The sequence below is a fragment of the Clinocottus analis genome, unplaced genomic scaffold, assembly GCF_023055335.1.
Source record: "Clinocottus analis isolate CAN_PGR_092001 unplaced genomic scaffold, fCliAna1.0.p SCAF_9, whole genome shotgun sequence".
Lineage (NCBI taxonomy): Eukaryota > Metazoa > Chordata > Actinopteri > Perciformes > Cottidae > Clinocottus > Clinocottus analis.
Window position 1 is genome coordinate 19,205,451 of NW_027176251.1, and position 26,336 is coordinate 19,231,786.

Genomic DNA, 26,336 nt, shown 5'->3' on the forward strand with positions numbered 1-26,336 from the left:
CACATTCTCTACAGGGTCACAGGTGGCCGGAGCCAATCCCAGCTGACATTGGGCGAAAGTGAACACCCTGGACTGATGACCAGGCAATCACAGGCCTGACACATTAGAGATGGCCAACCATTCACACCTACAGGCAATTTAGAGTCTCCAATTAACCTAATTGACCCAAGCTGCATGCCTTTGGATTGTGGGAGGAAGCCCGAGGAAACCCACGTTGACACTGAGAGAAAAATGCAAACTCCACACAAAAGGGACCAGCTGCCAGCGGTGGAAACCCAGAACCTTCTTTCTGTGAGGCGACAGAAACTATGAGATGGGCAGACAACACCAACCTGTTCTCTCATCCAACTCGTCAAATACATTCGCTAGATCAGTGCCCATCTGTGTCTAATGCTGACCCACAGTGGCAACAGCATCAGCCCAACAGCATCATTACAGGATGGTCGGATCAGCTGATGTACTTTGAAGTGCGCGGTAGTTTGCATCGGACAGGTGGAAGGTGTGGCGGATGGGTCAGACAAGCTTTCACTAAGGTCACGCTGTGGCTAAAAGTCCACGTTGACTTACTTTGTCACGTCAGCCACTTAAGTCACTCGTCACGTGATTCGTTAGTCAGTCAAGTTAACAGCAACCACAATCTTTTCCAAAACCTAACTTGGTGTTTTTGTTGTACATGTAAATTTTGATTTTGCAAAGACGCTTTGCATGTAACAAGCTTATATTAGCACCAAAACTGATGCTCGAGGGGTACATAGAAAGTCCTAGTTTGAAGCTTAGAAGTAATGATCAAGCCACGGAATTCAATGACTTGGAAGTGAAAAACACTAATGATGAAAAAGAAAAGTCATGGATTCTATCAAAGGCTGCTGCCAGATATTAACAATAAAGAGATCCATCCCTGTCGCTAAGCGATGTGACATCCCTCTTTCTGACTAGCTGAATCTGTTTTGGATTTAGAATGAACTGCATTGTCATTGCATACCGTACGCATGCTGTAATGTGCTGTAAGGTGAAGCAGGAGGAAATCTATCTTCAGGAGAAAAAAATAATAATTTTGCATTTAAAGAGTGCTTTGAGCAGGTAATGTTTCAAACAGAGATTTAATGAAGAATGATTCATTTAAATGCAAATTAATCATTGTAAAAAAATGTGACTCCATGTAAATGAGCCTTTCATTTTCTTATATTATTCACATGCAGCTCTAAAGTTGTACGATGCCAAAGGAAGCATCTTTTCATTCATTCTATTCATTTCTTACGGGTTGTCCACAGAATCCTAACTGTTTGGCAGTGACTCAGATCTGATGACAGAAAGAGCTTTACATTCTTTCTGCTCTCTCCCTTATTAACAACTCATTTAATGCAGACCATTTCTCCTGTGAGAGAGTTGGTAGGAACAAGCAGGAAGTGGGCCACATCTCTGATGCTTGTTTCTCCAATCGTGATCACACTTGCTCAGAGAGTAGACATGTCCTCGCAGCGCCTGTGTGCAGTGTACTGAGCTTGATGTGTTGTGCTTGGCCTCAGGAAGTGCTGTTTGCAGGTATTATATTTTCAGCCGTATGCATCCAGGGAAAGTTACCTTTTTACATTTAGAAATCAAAACCATACAACCACTGCAGGAGCTGTCCATAGAGTGTATATAAATGCATGTTCTCATCACCCATTGGTTTGTGCACTATGGATTTAAAGCTGTGAGTTTGGACTTTTTTGATGTCGCCATCTTGTTTTTTGGAAGTGCAAGCAAACGCTGTGACCAAGATTTTACAATGATCTTTCATGAACTAAAACCACACTGTGAAAGGGTTCCCAGACCGCAGTAGCAAGCTGTCAATCATAAGGTAGCCCAGCACTAAAGCACACCCTGCTTTATGGTCTGTTTGACTCTAAATAGACCAGGATTTACATAATGAACATCATCCTGTATTAAAGAAGACTTGAAACTAGAGATTGTGACATCAACTCATATTAAAGAAGACTTGAAACTAGAGATTGTGACATCAACTCATGTTTACAATGTTGACTGAGGAAATACGTCAAGAGAGAAGTAGAGTCATTTTCTCATTCAACCAGAGGAGTTTCCCCCTGATGGACATTAGAAAGAATGTCACTTTAAAGCACTTCCAGATTGCTGTTACCTTCCAGACCTAGAGGTTGCCATCTGGACATGCCCAGTCCAACCGCAGTAGTCGACAGTCGCCCACTGAAGGGTTCATCTCTTTACTCGCAAAAAGTATTTGTTGAAGGATTTATTGCTGTCTTCCAGCAGGTTTTCCTGTTTGGTCCTGTGACTTCCCACCTGCCTCTCTGACCACCGTGTCACATTTAAGTCCCCGAACTATGCATGTTACTCATCCAACCTGTGTTTTTGTTAGTTCTTTCGCTCTGCCGTGCAGCATGGGGTCGTCTCACACTTCTCAATATGGGACACCTGCCAACACTCCTGTCTCTCAGCGGAGCAACAATGCCTATTTTCACCTCCAAATGAGGTAGAGAGCCCATGCGCGTCTCTTGCACAGAATCCCCAAGGCTGCCTTCACATTGTACATTGTGCACAAGAAGTCTGAGTCACTGTGGATCACGCACTGGCTTGAATCTCCTTTTTCTTAACAGGACTCAGCGACACGAGGCGGGTGAATAAAGGGCGCGAGAGAAAGATACCAGAGATTCTCCTACTTGCCAGTTTTGAATGAATAATGTATTGTCCATTTGTGATCCGTGTTCCTAATGAATAGGATAAGATCCCACGTGTCGTGACCTGTGTAGTACTACACTGTCTGATTCATTGGAGGACACAGAGAGGAGGGCAGAGGCTTGTGCAATGGAGCTGTCAGAGGGAAGACAGTGAGATTAGATGTCCATGATAGGGGCTTTTAAACACTCACGGCACTGAAAGATTGTGTCGAGTGTATCTTTATCTGTGAAAATGTGCCTTGGTGCCATGTTGCTTTACAAAACACCATCTTTACTGCTGTCATTCTCGCTCATAATCTAGAGTCCACCATCCAGGTGATGCCTCCCATGCAATATAATGTGCACAGTTTGTCCACAAAACACAACTGATCATTTATTCCCATAAGTCCCAAAGGACCGACTGACCTGTTGTTCTCTCCAGCAGAAACCTGCAGTTTGGCTGCTGCGAGCGTCACCGGCTCCCCCCCCCCCACACCCAAGGGACAGTGCTGAGGATTACAAGCAGGACACAGAAAACTACACTCCCAGCAGACACACACACACAGTGATGCAAGGAGCACTGCATCATACTGTACTGTGCCAATGGGCTTAGTCACAGACATATGTAAATGTTCACCCACCCGTGATCACACTCACACTGTTCAGCAGAAAAAGAGATGTACGAGCAAGATGAGACGTCTGCACACACACACACACACACACACACACACACACACACACACACACACACACACACACAGTGGCTAACTAATAGTGTTGCTTTTTCGCTCTTGTCGTGTTAGTACGAGTGTTATTTACTTTTCTCTTCTCCAATTCATTGTAAAGAAAGTGAACACGTAAAAAGAGAATCATACCGATTAAACAGTGGACTTTGATATGGTAGGAAAAAGTCAAGCTTTAATGACGTCTTTATGAATCAAGTCACCATTCTTGGACATTAGTTGGCGACATTATAACAGAAATCAGTGAGTTCCAGTCCTGACCCTTGACCAGTGAGCGGCCTGGTGTTTATCTTGACACACTTAGTATTGGATCTTTTGATCTGAACTCCTCTACCAGCAGCAAGACCCACCCACAAGCCACTTAGCCTTACTAAGTCCCACTGGGGTGCTTTTTACAAGCCATGGTCCGTATATTGATACTTTGCTAAGACTAAATATCAAAATAAGAAAATGTTCTGGGGTATTGCCGTTAAAGGTTTTGCACTTCACAACTCCTCTCTCTTCCAGTTTATCTGGAATTACTTTAGTCAGATTGACTTATTTCGTGGACTTTCTTTTACATATGTTCTCTCACCATCAGTCAGTCCTTTCCCACTCCTGTTAACCTGCCGTTTATGTGTCATCTCAACAAAGGCCAATGCAGCCACTGTGTTGGTTTATTTGGAAACAAGCAAGCGGGTTCAGACCAGGTAGTTGTTGAGCTGCACGAGAGTTGAGTTCATCCTAGTAAAGGTGACGGCGCTTCACATGGATTGTGCTGTCTGACATTAAATCGTTCTGTATACTAGTGTTTCTGGAGTTTTGACCTTTTCAGACTTTTCATTGTCTTTATGCTGACTTATCCTGAATTTCCCTTTGGGGATCAATGAAGTAATTATCTATCTATCTATGCATCTTGGAAGTAGGTGAAGTTGAGCTGGTAATCCCTTTTAGCAAGTGGTCACAAAAAGATAAGGTGGGAATGGTTCTGCTCAGCTGAGTGAACTCCACCTCGCCATTACATCTTACACTGTAAAATAACATGGAATATAATGACTTTTCCTAAATAAACTGTCAATTGGGTATAACTGTAACGTTCTTGAGAAATGATCAGCTTTTAGTTTAAAAAGTTGTTTTCTTCTATTTTTCTCATCTCATTAGAGCCAATTAAAACCATATGGACCAAGAAAATAATATTAAGCACCTCAAGGTGGTAAAATCTGCATGGCCAACTTTGCTATGACAACACAGACACCATGACTGCAACAGAAGATTCCCCCCCGCCATGAACTGTATGTTTGAATCAGACACCGTGAGCTCAAAATATTACGGAGAAGCTTTACTATATTCAACCTAACAAGAGACTAAAAGAAAACATGTTTTTCTTTTTCCTTTTGGTTCCCTGAACGCTGACAGAGGATCAGTTCCTCTGCTTCACTCTCCATAAAGGACTCAACAAGGTCTGCATGCACTGTCTGTGTACTTGAGAGGAGAACAGACCAGTTGATTTAGCGATGCCGACAAATTGTTAAACACGTCTGCATAAAATATATAGGGAACAAACATCATTTCATCATTTCAATATTTCATTTGGAAAAACTTCTGCTGAACTGTAAAAAACGGGAACAATGCAGTAACTGCATCCTGCACAAAATGTTGTTTACCAGCCCATTTTCTATTCTCCTGGCTCAAATGCCCCGCTGCATATGAATCATTTCCTCTCCTCGCAGACATATTTTACTTTTTTAATTACTACGGCGAATCCAGCCAAAGAAGCGTTTGTTTTCCTGTTATAGTGCTTGTATTGGTCAATACTTAACAAGCCGCTGCTCTCCCAGCTCCAACTTGCTGATTTATGTTGATTACACATTAAGAAGAGATAAGATAAAACTTTGTTTTTCTCAGGGGAAGTTGTTGGGCAGATGTTGCAGTAAGAATTAGGAAATGGAAAACAATACGGTGAGAATACAAGACGCCGGTAAGGAAAAACAGGTTGATGGTTGAAGGGTCCGCCTCGATGGGTTGCATATGATGAGAGGCGGCATATATAATGTGTGTTATGTCCATGATATTGCACATTAAAAGTTATGCTGAGAGAAGAGCAGCTGCTCATAGTTGTACCATTTACAGTCAACGGCATAACAATCGGAGCCAGGAAACAAAGATAATAACATCAAAATTAAAATCAACAGGGAAGCCATTAACAATTATTGATGACATTTCTGTGAGCTGATGAAAAGGTCAACAAAACAATTAACACCTACTGAGAGGAGAGTTTCCTGTGGCTTTAACTATGAATCCTTACACGACACGGACAGAATAAACGCTTATTCTAAAATTAAACCCCAAATATATGGCGCCTCAGTATTATCTTTTTATACAATATGCACTATTTTAAGATTTAAGTGAGGTTCATCTATTCATTTCTTTATTTATTTTTTTTCAAAACTTTGTTTTCATCCCATAATGGTGTGTTTTTAAGTTGCATTTATTGAAAGCAACTTTTTTGTTTGTGACTAAAGTTGTCATCAGTCACCATTCAGCCATCCACAGATAAATCTGAACATGAAGCATAATTCCAAAACTGAATATATTATAATTAATTTCATGTTATGATTAATGTATTAATGTATTTAATATCAAAAACGTGAGGCTTCGAAAGTAAGGGCCATGAATGCAATATTTGTATCCTGTAGAAAAACAACGACATTTTACAAATAGCAACCAATGCAAGCTTAATACAAGAAAGATACACAGACTCAGTCTGGACCCTGCCATGTGTGTAAGTATTGTACTGAACAGAGGTTTCTATGGAAGCTTGTAAATGAGTCCATTAATTACACTGCCAGTTTCAATCCATGTCCAGCTTTTTCAATTAGGGTAATTGTAACCCTCACAGGGAAATGGCCCGCTTGCTTGTTAAATTAGACTTTTTCCATATATTTTACTGTTGAACAACCCTGCCTGACTCAAATCATTGGATACATGCTTGAATTAGCCAATTAATACTATTTATATTTAGAGGTTAACAAATATTCCTGACTTCAGCGAACCTGGCATGCACAGTTGACCGTAACATCGCTGTCTCACTACATATATCCAACAATCACTCAGCAAAATGTGGAACTAGAACCTGGCTGGAACTGGAATAAAAAAAAAAAGGTCTGAGCACATCTGCAGCTCAGGATACTGTAATGCATTTCCAGCAGCACTTCCTCTCTGGCCCCTCAAAGTGATGAGGGGAGAGTTGGGAGCCTTTGAAGTAGTGCTGGCGGCAGAGCTAAGCAGACCTCCCCTAAAGACTAACACAGGATGGATGTGCCATATAGCAGTTGACATGGGGAGCACTAGCTCAGAAGGATGCTGTTTGATGTGAATGAAGCTAATACTTTTGTGTCTCTGCAATTGCCGAGACACAAAACGTATGGCCCAATTATTGAAACCACTGACTCATTCAGTTGACCAGGTATATCAAAACATAAGCACATTGGAGCTCACGACAGCAGATATTGCAATTTAATTTGTAACTTTCTTTCGTACAGTAAATGACTCGTGTTACCCTCGTATGGTGTCCATTTTTTTGTTACTTCGCAGGTGTTGTGGGTCTGTTGGACCCGCTGTATTTTTGGATTTTTTTTATTTCAACACAATCAAACAATTTTTGTATAAAATACTCAACAGATCTTTTCTTCATCCCATTTAGAAGCAATATAAACAGCAAATATGGTTAATAATTTAATTCAGGTACACAATTTCCACACTTTTATTAGCCCGAACACCCTGTATGTAATATAAATGTGTATGGGGGGGGGGGGGTTCTATAAAATAATACACATATAAATGTGTATGTACGGGTCAGTTTCCACCATGCAAGGGTGAACCTGCAGAAGGCCACCTTTTTATTTGTGCACATTGTGTTCGTGTGCGTGTGTGTGTGCTGCACATGATTCTGTCGTAATCCTTCTGTGAAGAGTCGGAAACCTGTTTGGACCTTTATTTGTATATGTATCAGTGAAATGCACAGATACACACTTTAATATTGCTGACACTGTGAGCACAATAGCAATGCTGTTTGCAGGTCAGGTTTGTGAGTTGTTGCTGCTATGGTATTGATTACAGAGATGATTTGTTTTCACCCAGAGTGTCAGAAGTCCATATGCCGGTCCTTCAGATGATGAAACGTGATCATAGTGATGACTGCTGCGATTACCAAAATATGGTATTCAGAGCCTCTTGCCAAAAACTGACAACATTGTAACATGGAGAGGACAACTACACAAATGACTATTACAATCAGCTTTATGTTGTAGAGGACTGTGAGCTATGACACAACAGTAGAAAGTGTACGTTGTGTTCAGGTAATTTTAACAAAAGGTCAAAAAATGAACAACACAGTCGGGTAATATTCTGAAAGTTTGCCTTAGTTTTCTTTAAATTCTTCGTCTGACTGTTCTTGTCTTGCTCTTGTGTTTGTGATGTCGCCATGTTCCCAGATCTCGACAAGGTGAGAGAATCACAAGAATAACAGCCTGGCTGATGGTCCTAAAGAAGCTTTTAATGAAGTGCATTTGCTCTGCAAACAGAGGATGAGATATGAGACACAAGATGATTAGAGACTGAAAATCAAAAGAAAAGCAGGCGGGGCCGGCGCTGTGTTTCACTGCTCAGTGTCCCGACAGGCTCGTGTGGTTGTGTGTTGTGTTGACCTGCTCAGATGAACTAAGTGTGAGGTCCCTATCCCCCACGCCGTTTACAGCAATGTTTAATTCAAAGGAAACATCCTTTATTTATTTGCGCCCCTCCTTTCTTAAGTGTCTTCATATTTTTCTGCAAAGTTTCCCCAACTGACCTTCATCCCATCATCTCTCTCCCTCTCTTTATCTCTCAAACACACACACGCAAGGATGCACACACTCTTTTCTCTGCCCTTTCACTCCTCCCAACATTTTTTTCTCCTCTTTAAGTAGAGATTGCTGTCTGAAAGCGATGAGGCCTGACCAAGACGTCTTGGGAAATCAGAGCGGCTCCCCTCCCACTGTAGCGATGCGAGCCCGCATGAAAACACATGCGCAAATACAGACTTTGTGGAAACTCAAAACCATCGCAGACAATGAGGAGATGCAGTGAGCTGATAGGGGAGATAGACACACAGATCTCCCCTCTGAGTTACAAGGGACAGATCGGGAGAAACGCAGATCAGGAGGGGAAAAAGACCCGAAACACACTCAGGAAAGATTCCCGAGCAAAGTTTCAAAGCGTGAAGATAGCAGAGGGAGATAGCACACACACACACACACACACACACACACACACACACACACACACACACACACAGCCTGTAGAAGAAGTGCAGATAAAGTACCCACCAACAACTAGTGATTCTGTTGCTTGTGATGTCGCAGCACTTCCAAGAAATGCCTGAAGTGTTTCTTTATCCTGCAGTCAGCAGAGTGTGAGCCACTTCCTTCGAGGGAGCAACTTTCCCTGCGCATGTTTCTCAATGGAAGACTCAAGACGTGCCTTGTGTGTACACTTTCTGAGTAGCTGGACATAAATGCACTGCATAATGCCTGTTTAAAGGGATAGTTTGTGTCTTTTCAAGTGGGCTTGTGTGAGGTACTTATCCATGATCAATGTACTACCTGCAGTAGCTTTAATAGCATTGCTGCGTCTCGTCGAGCATTACTGTCATCTGTAGATCAACTATAAATGCACTTCATGGACTCCGCTGACTACGTTCTCTTACAAACCCACCACAGCCTTTCTTCCTGATCCTGCAAAGGCGTAGCAGCTTCATTGATGGTCTGAGATGTTCGTGAAAGTCGATGCATTCAATATCTGCTCCGTAGCGCTACTCGAGGTGGAAAAAAAAACATAAACACACTCGCCCTCACACAGGGTTCCTGTACGCAGACAAGCCAAGAAAAGCAAAATGATCGAAAGTCAGGTGTTCAGCCTTGGGAGCCAGATGGTTGTGTTAAATGTAGGGTGCGTAGCCACACCTGATCACCACCGTCATGGACTAAGAAGTGGAGGTAGGTTGTGACGTCACCCATTGGTTGCGTGGTTGTCCTTATGAAGCCTCTACTTATGTGATTTGGCTATCGATTTTTAGCAACCATTGAATATTAGTTACCATATTTGGACTGCGGACAGGTAACATAAAGATGCCCTATACAGCTGTGGTAGAGACCTGTCAATCACAAGGTAGCACGCCCTAAAGAGTAACCTGCTTCTGGTCTAATTGGCTCTAAATGGGCCATCATTTACTAAATGAACAACCTGCTGTATTGAAAAAGACTTGAAACATGTTTAAAATGTTTACTGAGGGAACAAATCAAGTGAGAAGTAGAGTCATTTTCTCAGAAACAATAGGAGTCGCCCCCTAATGGCCATTATGTCAACCCCCCTCTCTTTCCCTCCCTCTGTTTCCTGTCTATGTCTTCACTGTCAACTGCCCAATAAAATTGAAAAGGCCAAAACGTTAATTAAGAAGAAACAAAAGCACCCATTCATTATATCATTCCAAAAGCTAAAGTCAGTTTAGCTTCATTTCTGTAGCATTTCAACGCCTTTGTGAAGTGAACATCCAGAGGAAATTATATTAACATTACTTAAAACAATATGTCGACAAAAAATTGTTCAAACAGGGGGACTAGAAAAGGTCATTCATGTACATTCTGAAAGCTAAGCAGAGATTTACACCGCCAGTGTTCAGTGATTCAAGCTAAATCACAGCCATGAAGGTTGTGGGTGATCGAGCGCCAAAGCACTATGACACAAACAGACACAGCAACCCAAAGGGATACATATAGAAAACGCTCCACTGAGCCAGGACACATGACGATGTGCAGGACTTCAGCTGGAGGGCAAAGGGAACCAGAGTCCCCGGCTCTGTAAGTCTATTAATGCATTTAAACAGCAGCATCCACGAGGTTTTACACAGCCTCCGACGCCAAGAATGGAAGCTGATAATAAATAAGTTAGATAAGAAAAACTACACCAACGCATATATTTTCAGAGCTCCGGTTCTATTGATTGAAATAATGTTGTGCTCACCAAAGTAATTGCTGAGATGTCGGACCGACTACAGCAACATAACTGAAATTGGCCTGACGAGGCAAAAAGAAAAATCACCAGTAGCGTCTACTGTCAAGTGCTGCACAAGATTTGCAGCACTAGGATTGTGTAACTAATCACAATGTGAAAAAAAAACACTTGTGAAACGTCAGTCCGGTTTCTAGACTGCACTGCACACAAACTCTGGAGCAATTAAAACATGACTGGATTAGATTTGGTACTGAAGAAAATATTAAACATGATGATTTTGAAGTGAGGTCCATTTGATTGAGCCGCTAGCAGCTAGCATGACTAAAACTATGATTTGACAAAGGCAGAAAGTGTGTCCAAATACCATTTGAAATGAAATACTGTGGCGCTGCAGAGATCCCAAGATGTCCCAACCTAAACATCCTATTCTATAGACTTGAGAAAACATACAGATCACTCCAAACACCATAATAGAAGTGATAATAATCATAATAATAATAATTTGAATAGGTTTTTCAATAAAAATTGAAAAACCCTTTACATCTTATAAGATCTGTCAAAGTGATTGATTTTTTGTGTAAATCACAATCACTTTAAATTGATATTCATTCATAACCTGCTTACAGTTCTGCACTGATTAAAGCCTGACACAATGCATCAATATGTTGCGTTACAACTAAGGAGTAGGTGCTTGGCATAATAAAGAATTGTCTCAAAAGATGGGCGAGGTTTGGAGAGAGATATGCTGAACTCAAACCTACAACTACTCAGTGTTGGTAGCATCTGTTAGCTCCACTCCACTGTAACACCACGATGCGTATCGCACAACACATCTCACTGCTGACTTATTGAACGACTCTGTTAAGGTTGAGATCTGAGAAAGATTGACTGCTGTAGCAACAGGCGCACACACACACACACACACACACACACACACACACACACACACACACACACACACACACACACACACACACACACTGCTGAGACGCAGTAGCAGGCTCTCATAATGTGGATGACACTTCAATCTAAATACAAGCTAATGAAAGAACCTCCCTGGCACTGAGGACATTATTGACATATAATCCCATCCCCTGGGACACGGAAGCCATCATTTTCCATCCACAAGCCAATCTAAATGGCCTGAAATTTTAATATGACATTTTAGGGAATTGGATTTATGGCATATCAGCAGAAATTCAGCCGATTGACAGATAAGAGTTGTGTGGTGCAGAAAGGGCCCGCTGCTGGTATTTGTCCCCGTGGCGCTGCATTCTGTCATCGATTTTCCTCGAGGATTATTATTCCAGTTTCTTCAGCGACTCGAGGCAGGATATGGGCTGAAGTCTACCTTCCCCTTAGCAAGATCATTCTAATTCAAAACCCTTTCCAAATGAGTTATTGACTTGGAGAGGCTTCTCTGCCATTCACAATCAAAGGCTTTTACTTACAATATATACAGCTCTGGCCTCCAAACACCTGTCTCCAAGGCAGCAGGAACGATAGAGACATCTGGAAGACTCCAATGAAAAGAGGGTGATGAAGCGCCCCCTCTGACAGCCATGCTGGCAATCCATAGGTTGTTCTCATGAGAAACATGTATTTCACAGTAAAATGGCTGTATAAATAGCTAAATGCTAACATCAGCGTGCTAACGTGCTCAGAAGGACAACGCAAACATGCTGATGTTGATGCAGATACAATGTTGACCAGGTTTACCGAGTTAGTTTAGCCTGTTAGCATAGTGATATTTGCTATTGAGCGCTAAACATAGTTGAGGCAGAAGGTCATTACAGATGTTTCTCAGGTATTGGGTGACCAACCAAAATATTGAACAATTGAAAGTTTAAAATGGTGATGGTGCTAGATGGATGGATTTACATTTGTCATTACCTTTCTAGTCTTCTGACCACTCAAAGCGCTGTACACTGCATTCATACAGAGGTTGCCATGCAAGGTGGCACCCTGATCAACAGGAGCTAAACTAACACAGCCTTCAGGAGCAAATTGGGGTTGAGCATCTTGCCCTTTGACATGTGGACTGGAGGAGCCAGGAATCGATCTCCCAATCTTCCCGTTAGTTGATGACCTGCTTCACCTCCTGTGTCACAAGATCATCAGATGACCAAAATGGTCACAATTCATCCAATGTGGAAGATGAGTGCTTCATTCGATCTGATAGTTACATTCGATCCAATAGTCGTGTCGAGACAAATCACACAAAAGTAAACTTATCAGGGGATCACAAATGTCTGTGCAAAATTGTAAAGCAATCCATCCGATAGTTGAAATATTAAAGTCTGGACCAAAGTAGTGGACCAATCAATACTGCCATCCTTGGATGGCTAAAACAATATAATTTTCCTTTTAAGGCCGAGGAACGCCGAAGCCCTAACTCCCACCACTATATTGTGTGTATGTTCTATCTTATCCTAAGTTTTCGTGACAAGCGACCTTTTGTTGCCTTGCAAGTTATAAATATATTGTCCAATAAGCCAAGAAGGTAGTAGTCAAACTGCTGAACAACAACTGTCAGTGTCTGACAGTCCACGTTTATTTTAAACACCAACATGATCTTTTACTAAACCTAACCGAGTAGCTTTGTTGCCTTAACCTAATTAAGCATGAATCATAGACTTGGTAGATCAGACACATGGGTTGATTTGTGAAGCACAGAAAAACAAATCATAAAAGGTATCGCACAGATTTCCTACTGATTCCACACTGAATATGGTGAAGACCAATGTAATGCCCTGAGAGACTCCAAGCTCTTATCCAGTTTGCCATCCAAAATCAATTGTTTGGCATGTTCAGATTGTATCCAGATTGAATGTACTGCCATGGACAGCAAAAAACACATGAAATGGGATTTTTGAGAATTGGCTCCAAACCACATTCGAAAAATATTTGAAATCTGATTCCAAAGGGATTCCTGCAGATGTATCTCATGCCGGGGGGAATCTGTTCGCTAGAATGTGATTTCAAGTATGGAAGTGCTGCTACTCACAGAGCCCTATGGAGATCAAGAGTCTGTGGATGGATGCAGAAATAAATCATCTGCTTTCTCACTATCACTCTGCTTTCACGTTCTGCTTTCGCGCCCTTACATTGCAAAGTATACCAGGCGCTTGCATCGTTGAGTTGGCCCTCGCAGAACTTCTCCAATCTGCAAGGGCGAATGCTTCCGCGTTGGAAAGCAGCATCGCCAGCGTAGCCACGTAGGTTACTGGAGCCGACGTCATCCCCAAAGCCACCCATGCAGATACGGTTGTCGCACAAATCCGATCTGGTCACTTGCAAAAGGCGGACAGTCTGTAGTTAAGAACACATTTTCCTGCAGTCTGAGAATAACCTTAGAGCTCTTTGTACAAGTTAAGAACAGGTCCAGCATCAGAATGTGCGGAGGCGACTCTGAATCAGGCAAAACAGAGCATTGGGGAAATGTATCTCAACCATGGCCCTCAAATGCGCAGTCATCATGGCCCCAGGATGCAGCTGTTAGTACACAGTGCCTCAAGTGTAGGACAAAACACCAGAATAGAATAGACAGAGCAGAGGACAGTGTGTCATGAGGAGTCCTGGTTCGTATTACCGTCACAGTGATACAGGGAATGGATCCGGTCACTTATGATCTCAGTGTGTTCCAGTACAGCAGGTACAGAGCGTCTCCGTCCCTGTTAGTCCACACGGTAAGTCACCTCCAGCTCAGCCCCAGTCAGCATCTCAGACGCAGCTAATTACATCCGCATACACTCGCCCGCATTTGGCGAAAGCGGCAGCAGGCAGAGACTTTGTTTCAGCGAAGGAGGCAGAGAAGCGGCTTTTAGAATAATCATTTCACGTGGCGCATTAACCATCTTCATGCATGGCAGTGTCATGAGCCTGAGAGGAACATGGCATGTGTCCTCCTGCCTCTCCCAGCCGGGAGAGACAGAGCATCTAAAGCCAACCATATCAGAAAAACACACACTGTTGACGGGGGCTTAACGCCTCGCCAGCGCTCACCAGCTCCGGCTCGCTTTTGTTCCCTAAAAATGTGAAATGATATATATAGTTTATCCATGTAACTGATTTTGCCAGCCGGAGATAGTTTCAAATTTCTATAAACTAGCTATGAGTGAAATATGAATATTTTAAGCAGCTTAGCACTGATTTAAATATATTTACCAGCAGTGTGTTGGCTGTGGGCCAAGACACAGTGTAATGCTCACAAAGCCACCACTGCTAAACTCAATTTAAGAAAGCTGATAATTCAGACTGGCAGCGCTAAGGCAAATAAAGTCATTTAAGTAAAATATTTCCTCTCATGCTTTGTAAAAACAGCAAGGAGAATAACAGAGATACGAGGAGACATGGAGAGAACATGGCAAAGAAGAAACTAGGCAACAATAACGACGACCAGACCAGCGTTGGGAGTCATTTCCTATGTCTTTATATAGACGGTAAAATGGTCATTGAAATACTTTGGTCTTCTATCATAGTAATAATGAATACTGAATAGAAACTGGCACAAGGCAATGAAGTGTATGTCAAAGTTTGAGTTTGAGTGTTTTTGTACCAGAAAGGAGATTTAAAACCTGCTACATGTCGCAATGTTGTATTCAAAATGTCGTAGAATCAAAGGATCTACCTCCAAACACACGAATGGAAAGTTTGAACGTCGACCTTCACACGGCAACTGTGCAAATTCCACCGACTGATGAAGACCATGTGATGCAACCCAGTCCAGTTTGACAAAACACCCTCAACTCATGGACCACGTACCATTAATCAACCATATACGCCATTTGTACGCCTTGCAGTCTGTTCAGACTGTAATGTAAATGCATCAATGTGAACGTGCTATGTTCTGAACAAGTGACTTTGTATGAATTGTGAAAAATGGATGGGTCCAAAAGACACAGCACTTGCAACCAGGAGGCTCAGTGTTCGAGACCAGCATCCCAAAGTGTTGTCTGTTTTTGTATCTTTTTAAGTCACAGTAATTATTCTGATGTTTATGACATGTTTCTTGTTTTGTTGTTTTGGGGTATTTAACATACTTATTTTCAGCCCAACCTGGATGTTTTCCTAAAACCTTACAAAGGGGTCACCTTAGTTTTGTTGCCTGAATATAATAATATAATAGACCGCTTCACGCCAACGGTATGGCGTAAAATCCCACTCAAGAAGCTTAAAATCCAGATTAATGACGGCACATAAAAGTTTAGCTATTTTCACTCCTTTCCATGAGAATGCGTTGCCATATCACATATTTTTCATCAGCGTGTGGCATTCGCCCAGTTCTTCAGAGTTTTGCTGAGCCAACTCCATCTGCTGTTGAAGACCATGTGATATGGTACCAAAGTGCCCAAAAAGAAAGTCAGTTACTATTCTCAATGTCACGAATGATCAAACATGTTAACAGTTTCAAAATGACCTTTGTGATCTGCAAAATAGCACAACAATCATCACTTAAAACCTTTATACACAAAACACTATTTGTGGACTAAAACATATGTTCTTGGATTTTCGACTACGGAGGTTTAAGTTTTGTTGGTATCTGTATTTTCATCTTTTTTCCTGAAAAGACATGATCGCTGCTTTTGCTAACTAGCCACTGTCTTTTTTTATAATTACCGTCTCCCAAACAACTGCAAAAACAACAAGCATGACTCCCTCAAGCAATATGTGTTTTCTTCTGTTTACATCATTGTACAACTTGAGGTTATATCTGTGACCAGGAAGCAGCAAGTGTAACCTTTATTGTAGCCACAACATATGGTTGGCAGGGAACACCCTCAACCTTATAAAACACGAGTACTGCACTCTACTGTTTAAATATGGCCAGTAAAGCTGCACCTCTTAGTAGGAAATCATCATAAACTTGAAGAACAAGTGAAGGGGAAGTGCTGCAATGGAGGAATGTGTGCTCTGCTGCCAAGGGCATAAAAAGAGTCACTGACACATCATATGCTTGAGTTACCCTCAATGAAGGATGATACGATGAGTGTTGCCATTCTGTGAAACCGTTGAACTTCTTTCCGTCTCAGCAAACATGCCTACTGGCTGAAGACAGGTTCCCGAAGACTGTATAATAAGGAATGTACACACACACACACACACACACACACACACACACACACACACACACACACACACACACACACACACACACACATTGTGCCGTTCTTTCCTAGGCATTAACATGAAAGTCATTTCTAGCAAACAATGTTACACTTGGTGAACAAGGTCGAGCGATGTCCGTCATTTTGGCTAAACAGGAAAATATCAATATAGATTTCTTGGCAACTTCTGTATTCATCAATCCAACACAGGGTTGCCAAAAGTTAGTTGCCAGGCATCATCTTTTGGTTGCAGAAACGGAAGAAATTAGATACTGCGCCAGCTTATTAATGAAAATGAAGAATAACAAGCTTTATTACAGCAACCATCAGAACACAAAATAAAGCATACGTTTCCTTCCAGCATTAAAAAATGTTTTTTTTTGTTCAGGTGCATTGGATTCTTTGTCAGTTGAACCAATGTACGCATTAGTTTGTGGTGTCTAGCTTATCCGTAGAACTTCTCACCCCACAATCAAACTACTTTCTTTTCAGACATTCGTTTGTGCATGCGACTAAACCCACCAACGGATTCAAAGGAGAAAATGAAGGGAAATTCTAAGACTATGATCCAAGCTGTCCTTGGATATCTGGTTTACTCAACGGAGGCCTTGATGCCACTGGGGCTGGAGCCGGGTTTACAGCCGGTTTACCTCTCTGCCGTCACTGCAGCATGACATCCAAAGATGTTAGCTAAATGCTTTGGCAACAGACAGAGGTTGTTCTGCCGTCCTCGTCTCAATGTCATCAAGCAGCCTTTGCCTTTGCGCGACACCGCCGGCTGTTAATTGAGTTACAATGCATGTGCATGTTTAACAATACACTGTAATACCACTTTTGAGTGAAAGACCTCTCTTGCAGAACACTTACACATGGAAGATGTGCAGAGAATATTACCTAGATTTACACTGCAGAGAGGCATAATGAATACATCTTTGTGTTCATTATGTTCACATAAAAGACCTTTGCTCAGCATTATTGGTTTTGTATAGGTGCACACTCTCCAGAAAGTCACAGCAGATTCTTGTGCGGTCTCCATATCTGTCAATTTACAATGAGGCAAGTTTGCAAAACTGCGCGTTCATAGGTGATTATCTTCAGGTAAAAGTCTCAGCTTTCAAGTTGACAAAAAGAAAAATAGGGTAAAAAAAAAAAAAAACTCATTTGATTGTAAAAGCTGAAATAGTTTCCATTAATCTGGAACAGCCCAAGGATTTATTTTTTAAAGATATTAAAGAGATGAGAATATGTTCTGCTCTGTTCATCCTTTTTATTAAATGGACTCAGAATACAATAATGGCCTTTGAAAAATATCCGTGGTGTCCTCGTCTTAAACTGATAACTCAAGCACCAAATACCTGTTCCACATTCAAACCAGAGAAAGGGAAGGGAATAGTTTTTTGGTATCTTCTTGTAAGAACTATATCCTCCTCAACACGGTTCCATCAAATCAGATTTGTTTCCTCTGATTGAGGTCAAATGCAGTTCAAGCAGCACGCTTCTAATTGAAAAGATTCTTGATTTGGTGAGCTTTGTTTCGAGCTCCAGGTAACCTTGACTTCACCCACTTCTTCTAATTCAGCTTGCTAATTCAAGTAGGGGAGATGTAGAGGTGGTAAACAAATTACCAGAAAATGATCCTACAGAGCGCGAGCCTCCGAGTCTGACTGCTCTCTGTATTGAGCGCGTACTGACTGGAGCCTCCCGTTTTGGCAAAGCTCTGCAGTAGAAGTTGGAATGGGATCGCAGATTGTGCGATCGTGAACAAAGACAATAAAAGACTCTTTTGTTGACAGCTCATATTTACTCTATGCTCGTCATGCTGCTGTTAAATTTTTCTATTCCCAACCTCCGCCTTCATCTGCATTTCCTTTGTGTCAAAAAAAAAAAGTCTAGCCTTTTCATAAGCCAGGGTGGAGCTATAGCTAGCTTAGCTTAGCATACAGACTGGAATCGGGGGAAAACAGCATGTTGTCAAATGCTCCACAACATTTAGCTACCACATTAGCATTAGTATGTGCCAAAAAAAGATCTGCCAGAAAATCCAGCCAGCTGGTTGATATATCATGCAATTAATGAGATGTCGTAGGCGCCCCTCAATCAAAACGTCAAACATCTGCACATCTACAGGAAATGCTGCTCGACTGTTCTATTAGTCACGGGCCTCCTGTGCTAGAGATCTATCAGGTTGATGGATAAATATGAAGATTTAGGACAATCATGAAGAATATCATACAAACAATATTCAGATTTTGCCACTTTAGCTTCCAGTTTGAATGTTAAGCTAGACTAACCTTGACCTGACTCGGGCTCTTTTCACCCTTTCTTGTCCTGAAACAGTGTTGGCCCCAAATGCTGGAGCAAATCTCCGTGAATGTTACGTCTTCTGCCTCGTGCGTTGTGTGTGTTGTTGGCGCAACGTCTCGTTGTTTTAAACCCCAGAGCGTTTTTATCACGGTCTCTGCTGAATCTCTGAGCATGATTATAATATGAATCCAAGCAGCATGTTAAACCACGAAGCCTTTTCTGCCAAATACTGTACATTAATTATCCATGTCCCTCCATGAAAGCCTTTCTGACTGGACTGCAATTCGTAATCCACAACCTGTTCCATCTTTAAACCTGAGCCCTTGTTTTCCTTGGATGGGTTACGTTTTTCTTTTTTGGTTGTTGTTGTTTTTTCTTCCATCATGAGTATTGATTATGTGCAAGATTTAATATCTACAAGCAAATGTAATGTAGCTTCAGTTGGCTGGAAAACACTGCAGTCCAATACTCACCCACAGGGGAAACAGTCTCCAACCGCTGAATTCAAAATAATAACTATTTTAGCGCAGCACGTCACACATGCACACACTGCATCTTCCATCTCGTCTCCTTTTAGCCACAAGGACATGCAGTGTTTCCCCCTCCATGTAGCAGAATCAGCCGTCTCTACCATTGTTTAGATGCTACATAATCATCCCTTCTGCTATACCATCTATTGTAACATAGTAGAGTTAACCAGTTAGGCTCTGGGAGAGTTGTCTTTTACATATTCTCTGTAAAAACCTCTTTGTGTGCTGGTTTACATGGTCAACGTGCTGCTGGACTGACAGTCCCATGTGTCAAAGACATGGCAACAGTGGCAAATGTAAAGGTACAGTGCAGAAAAAATATCGTTTTGTCACATTTGCTCAAACTGTCACTATATCCCGATAACATGCGACAGATAATTCCTCGGCCTGCTTTCAGGGCTCCTCAAGGCATTTGCAAGATTCCAATCAAACTGTCAAAGAAAGTTTGCTCCAGCTGGTGGGCCGCGCTTGTTTTTGGCACGGAGGGGTCATGAATGTGTTACTTTTAAAGCAAAACAATACACTAAATATATATTTCTGTAAACATTTGAGGCGAAAAATCGGCAATGCAGTAACAGAATGTTGTTTTTGTTCTTCAAATGTAATCACCACTGCTTAGTTTGAGTTGTGTATGACGAAGAAAAAGAGAAAGTGCACACAAACACAACAAGGCCCCCGATGATTTAAAAACCAAACCCACATCCCCGGTAGACTTCCAACACACACACACACGTGCTCATGAGAATAACAGATGAATCATATACAGTCCAGGGGATTATCCACTCCTCACATTCACACACAGCAGACACGCCGCACATTCTTTTCTCTCCCTTCGAGGAAAGTTTGGTCTTGAACTGCATTTTGTTTTGGCTCTGAACAAAAGATCAGAAGTCAGGCTTTTGCACAGTAGTGCCCGTAGTGAACCGACGGCTCAAAGTGAAAAAATAAAACTGTGATATTTAAGCCTCTGGGTTGGTGCAGGTCTCTGAGTGAAAGGTGCAGCATGTTGTTTCTCAAACCCCTCTCTCTTTGTCTGTGTTGAGGAGGATAAACATGTTGGAAGTGATTTTTCCATCCGACTTTCTCGAGTTCCTCCATCTGTCACTGCCAGACTCTGTGACAGCTTTAGCTTTACTTTTGCACTGACTAAATAGCGCTCTCACTGTTTTTGGCCTTAAAGCAAACTTCACTCCAAATCCTACCGATGGACAATTATAGACATAATCTTATGCTTCTGAATTTAAAAGTATTGGTTTGTTATGTCTACTTGCCTCTGAAGGAGAAAAATACATTTGGATATTTGTTGTATGCTTTAATGAGGGTATCTTTGCTACAGTTATGATTTTAGGAACAAAGCCACTTAGTTGGGTTTGAAAAACATTGTGAATGAGCTTCAAATAAGTGCATTAAGTGAACAGTTAACAATATCACATATATAAAACACTTTACAACATGAACAGTGGTCTCCTGGGTTTAAGTGATGTGTTTGTTTGACACAACGCACAGAGTTGGAAGATCAGACATGTGGGATGTTTAGGAAAGTACTGACTACCACTTGTATCATTCCCTTGTGAGGACTTGTTGTAAACAGAATATGCGTATGAGAATATTAGTATGGATTTCATTTTGTACGTTTTGTTCTGCTTGGTATCTCATGGAAGGAAGAGAGCCATTATATTATTTTGTGAAACTGGTATTTGCTGGCTTCCTCTGCAGCTTTAAGCCTGAAGCCATTGGTGAGTACTGTAGACTGAAATATGTAAATACAGGTTTATGCTTCCTTTTTTCTTCAAATGGCTTGTAATTTCCTAAAGTAGCTGGTCACTGCCGTGTTTAGCAAACATCACTTAAACAAGTAGAATTAGTGCATTGATTTGGTACTATTTCCAGTTGTGTATTAATAAACATTATGTGCTTTTGTCACTTTAATGATATTATAATATGTAACATCTGCAAGCTGTCGCTTCAGAAAACTCCTAAGCCTACAGCTACATTGATGAACTGGAAAGTAAAGAGGGAAATTAGCTTGTTCATTGAGGGATGCTTTGATTATCACCTTCTGTTTCATACCTCCTGCTCTCCACTGCACATTGCTACGCTTAGCCACCCATTGTTTCCAAACAGCTCGCGTTTCTCTGAAAATCTCCTTATTTACAAGACATCGCTGAGGCAAGGGGCCGGAGCCCGGAGGATTATGTCAACTTTTCTGTTCACTTATTGACAGGCTGCCTTCTTCAGAGAGTGAGTTATTTCCAAAGAGGGTTTTTCTGGCCTCGACCTGCAACATTTAGCTCGTCCGCCCCATTAGCCGGTGACCTTCCAGCTAATGCTGACCGCGTCCGCCAGCGCCAAAGCACCTGACTCCATCTCCACTCTGTCCAGACACAGACTTAGAGAGAGAGAATACATCGATTGATTGATTGATTGCTTTTATAGATACACAAATACTGCTTCAAAATGCTACTTTTGGTTGTGAGAAAACTCTTGAAAGTGCTCTATTTAATTCATGACTTTTTATACTCTAACAGAGTATGAAAAGATCAATTCCTTGACATGAACTTTTTTTCAAATTGTACTTTTCTAAAGAAGGGAACTGTGGGTCTTCCATCACCAGCTCATGCAGGGAATGTGTGAAATTCAATCTGCTGTGTTCCAGTGAAGTGACCCTGACTATGGCTTCTCCTCCACACAAGCAATTCAATTTCCTGACCTCAACTGTCTGCAATGCAACACCTCACAAACTCAACCGCTTTAGCAGACCCAGCAGGCCGGAGTCGCAGTCACAAAGCTGGCAGGTCGCATTGCGCTGCGGTTCAGTCTATCGCTGCTTACAGCTGATCTGTATCAAGCTTTATCTTCAACGGGCCGAAGGGAGAATGCAGTTATATGCTTTTGAACATCAGAGGTTGTCAGCATGTGAGACTGTGTGACAAATACAACAGCTGAACAATCACACCATGTGAGCTCTTACCCTGCTTTGGTGTCTTTGTTCCCGGCACAGCTATCTAGAAATATGATCTTGCTCCAAAGGTCTTTTTAAGAAGTCACCATGGGAATTGGCAAAAAGCTTTTTTTTTAATCACAGGACCTGGTTAGATTGATTAAAAACAACAGCTGTGGCATTCTTACTCTGAGTTATTTCTTTCCTGTGCTTGAATTTCAAAATGAATATCCAATTTAGCTATCCATCACTCATGCGCCATAATGCTTCAAAGGGATGAATGATTCTAAACTATTTGCAAAGTCCTATTTTGAAGAATAGCTATTGCAATTGGGTGGTCAAAACACATCCGGAAATGTAATGTTGGGATTATTGCATTAATCGCAAACTCTTTTTATGTCATTTATCAGAGTCCAAGCTGCTCCAGCAGAGGAAATCCCCTCTTGTGAAAAGAAAATTCAATTGGTGGAGTTAAAGTAGCTCAGTTTTGACAGTGGACAACCTAAGGTAAAGGACATGGCCAATATTGTGAAGGCCCTCGATCACATGATCAATAGCAATTAATAACAACTTTTTCTGAATTTCTGAAATTTGAATTTAAAGATATCAATGAGGGCTAAAACAGAAATATTCATTTTAACAGTGCAGAGTAGCCATACTAAGTGTCTGTATATATATATATATATATATATATATATATATATATATATATATATATATATATATATATATATATATATATATTCAAATATATATATATATATATATATAGTCATTAAATGACTGCTGGACCCATGGTATTCTTGAGTGTTGAAGGTCAACATGGTAAGCTAATATATATATATATATATATATATATATATATATATATATATATATATATATATATATATATATATCTATATATATATATATATATATATATATATTTATATATATATATATATATAGATATATATATAGATATAGATATAGATATAGATAGATAGATAGATAGATAGATAGATAGATAGATAGATATAGATATATAGATATAGATATATAGATATAGATATATAGATATATATCTATATCTATATCATTTAATTTAATTAAAGGACAGTACAACTCTACTGCTCACTCGTCTCATAAGCAGCACTATTCAGCCCGTGTCTTCACTCAGAAAAGAACCCCAAAGACGTCACCTAGGCATGATGATGTCACAGATGGTCAAATGATGGTAAATGGACCCATACTTGTATAGCCCTTTTCTAGTCTTCCGACCACTACATGACATCATTCACCCATTCACGAGAGGAGCCACCATGCAAGGTGCCACATCAGGATTATCAACCATTCATACATTGTAGGCGCAGCTACAGGAGTCATTTAGGGTTAAGTGATCTTGCTCAAGGGGACATCAACATGGGCGAGTAGCGGAGCCCGGGATCAAACCATCGATCCTCTGATTGAAGGACGACCCTGTTCACCAATGAGCCACAGTCACTGAAACCAGTCCTTAAGAATTCAACTTTTTAACAGAAACCTTACTTAAAAACTGGACGTGAGAAGTTTGATTAGCCTTTACAACAGCTGAAGGGTCTAGTAAAAGATGCTGTTGAGTTGCATCATGGGAAACGTAGGACGCAGTGTTTTTGGAGCTTGAGCCATAAAAGCGACCAAAAGTCAGGATATCTCAGCCTCTGCTGCTGAGAGTTTTAGCAAGTGTTGTTCAATCTGTCTCTCAAAAGTTCCACACCTTCATGGATGTGCAGTACTTAACTGTTGGATTGCCCCTTTAAATATTCATATTTAGTTACACTGGGATCAGTGTTCTCTCTTTGCAGCTGAGGTTTATCCCGATCAATACGGTTAACTTCCGAGCCACTGATTTGCTCCGAATAAATGTTTTCACAGCTGAAACTGAAATCTGCCACATTCCATGATGAAACCTTGAAAACACACAGACAGTAAAGGCCCACAGATGCCGAACAGATTTATCAATGGACAAGTGCTAAAAGTGCCTTTGTCAAAGGACGAGAGGAGGAATAAATGCAATCACAAGACATGTTGTCCGACAGATTCAGGTTGTAAGCGCTCTGCTTTAGCCTCCTGACTCTTCGGCTGTCGAACACTGATCTATTTAACCCACCGTGAGGAAAAAATGGGAAGAATTGGGGTCCAGGGTGTTTCCCTCAGCGCTCTACATTCCCCTACGTGGACCGGACGACGAGAACCAGTCACTGTGATGTAAAGGGACTACGACTTTGCTGACACCCTGCAGGCCAGAGGTTCACAGGGTTTCACCTATTTATCCATCTACTCTTTGATTCAGATCCTACAGCTCCATCAGAGGAAAAATCAATCCGCACCTCATCAATTTGCATTCATGAATTAAAGAAATGTACACTGCTGACTTAATTACAGGGGACGTTCCCTCTATATGCTGCAGAGCCAGTATGGTTTCTTTCAATCCATACAAAAATAAAAAGCCTTGAATAATCAGGTAAAAAGTTTGTTCTGCATTATAAATGTATCTGTGTGTTGTTCATAGAAGCATGTCTGCGTTAATTGTGGAGCGCGAATACATGACTGCTGAGTTCAACAGCATTTAAACGTTTTTTGCAACAATCGTCCATCTTTTTGCTTTTTAATTCTGGGATCGTAGCCACAATGTGTGATATGAAAGTCAGCGTCTTATTGTCTCACTACCTGAACTTACGAGCCTGAGCATTACAAACTTTGCCTTATTCAAAACTACGGACCTTATGTTATTAAAGACAGCCTGAATATTTCCATCTGATAAAATGATGTCGCCAAAAAAAGATACAAACCTGGGGCATATGACCGCAAACAAACATTCATATAGTGGTGAAATATTCAGGATTTTTTTTTTTTACTTTAAAGCTGCTTAATAAGAATGTACGGCTCACTAGATAATTCAAAACATTCCCGTGCAGCATATTCATCACATTTCTGAAACATGGATAAGGCTTAGGCATCAAATTAAAAGAAATATCCAGGTTAACTTTTTTTACTATAAAAACTAAGCTATTGTAATAAATAACATGTATAACGTACAATGTGAATTACTAAATGATATACACATATAACTCATGACTCAAACAGCTGACACTACGCGCGTACACACACACACACACACACACACACACACACACACACATACACACACACACACACACACACACACACACACAGAGGTGTAGTGTGAGGGGTGTTGATATCTGCAAACGTTGAACCTTTTCAACGTGAAACTTTCCGAACAGCAACAAGTTACAGATGCTCCATGTACATGTCTCTTGTTGGCAGCGTTAGCCGTGCAGGTCTGTGCCAGCTCTTTGGATACACAAGGACTCTCGTGCCACTGCTGCTAAACATCACACTGCAAATACAACTCACAAGAGGAACTTTCCCACAAGTGAGGAAAGGGCTGGTAAGTGAGTCTCCAACAGGTCGGTGGAGGCAGGGGGGACAGAAACAGGCATGGAGGGGATGAAAACACACCAATCAAACTTGTATAGCTGCATGAGAGGAAAAAGAAAAAGTAGCTCACCAAATCTCAAGACGTGTGGCATCCCATGAGAATATCCCACACAGTGTAATAGCAGCACCAGAAGCCTGACGGTGCACCTGACTCTGGCGTTAAGTATCAGCAGGGAGGTAATCTTCATGGTGCTTGTGTGGTGCACAGGATTTTTATTCCCTGAATCGGTATATTCCACAGAATAGTTTTCTCTTTAACGGGAAGCAGGGCGGCTGAGCACCACCGGCGGGCTGGGCAACGGTTTCCCCACATCCATTTAGCAAAAACAAGCACTGCGTGTCCACCTCACTGCGCCAAGAAGAAACAGCCCTCCGACTCAGCTGAGGAAGATGATGGTGGAGGTGGTGGTGGTGGAGGTGGCTGGGCATCCATGTTAGGCAGGGCAGAGCTTGAGGAGATCCATCTACTGAAAGACACAGGCAGAGATTGGAGCAGGAGGGGGGCGAGAAGGTGCGCGTGTGTGGGG

At 41.4% G+C, this 26,336-nt stretch overlaps 1 protein-coding gene across 3 annotated transcripts in view; it reads right to left on the bottom strand.

Annotated features, from left to right (window-relative positions):
* The window catches only part of grik2 (glutamate receptor, ionotropic, kainate 2), a 231,871-nt gene extending 205,768 nt beyond the window's left edge, over positions 1-26,103 (bottom strand). For all 3 annotated transcript variants that reach the window (XM_068570047.1, XM_068570048.1, XM_068570049.1), the window contains exon 1: positions 25,880-26,103. In XM_068570047.1, coding sequence (XP_068426148.1) covers positions 25,880-25,997 — 118 coding nt within the window. In that variant the 5' untranslated portion in view covers positions 25,998-26,103. The remainder of the gene's footprint in view (positions 1-25,879) is intronic.
* Between the last annotated feature and the right edge of the window lie 233 nt (positions 26,104-26,336).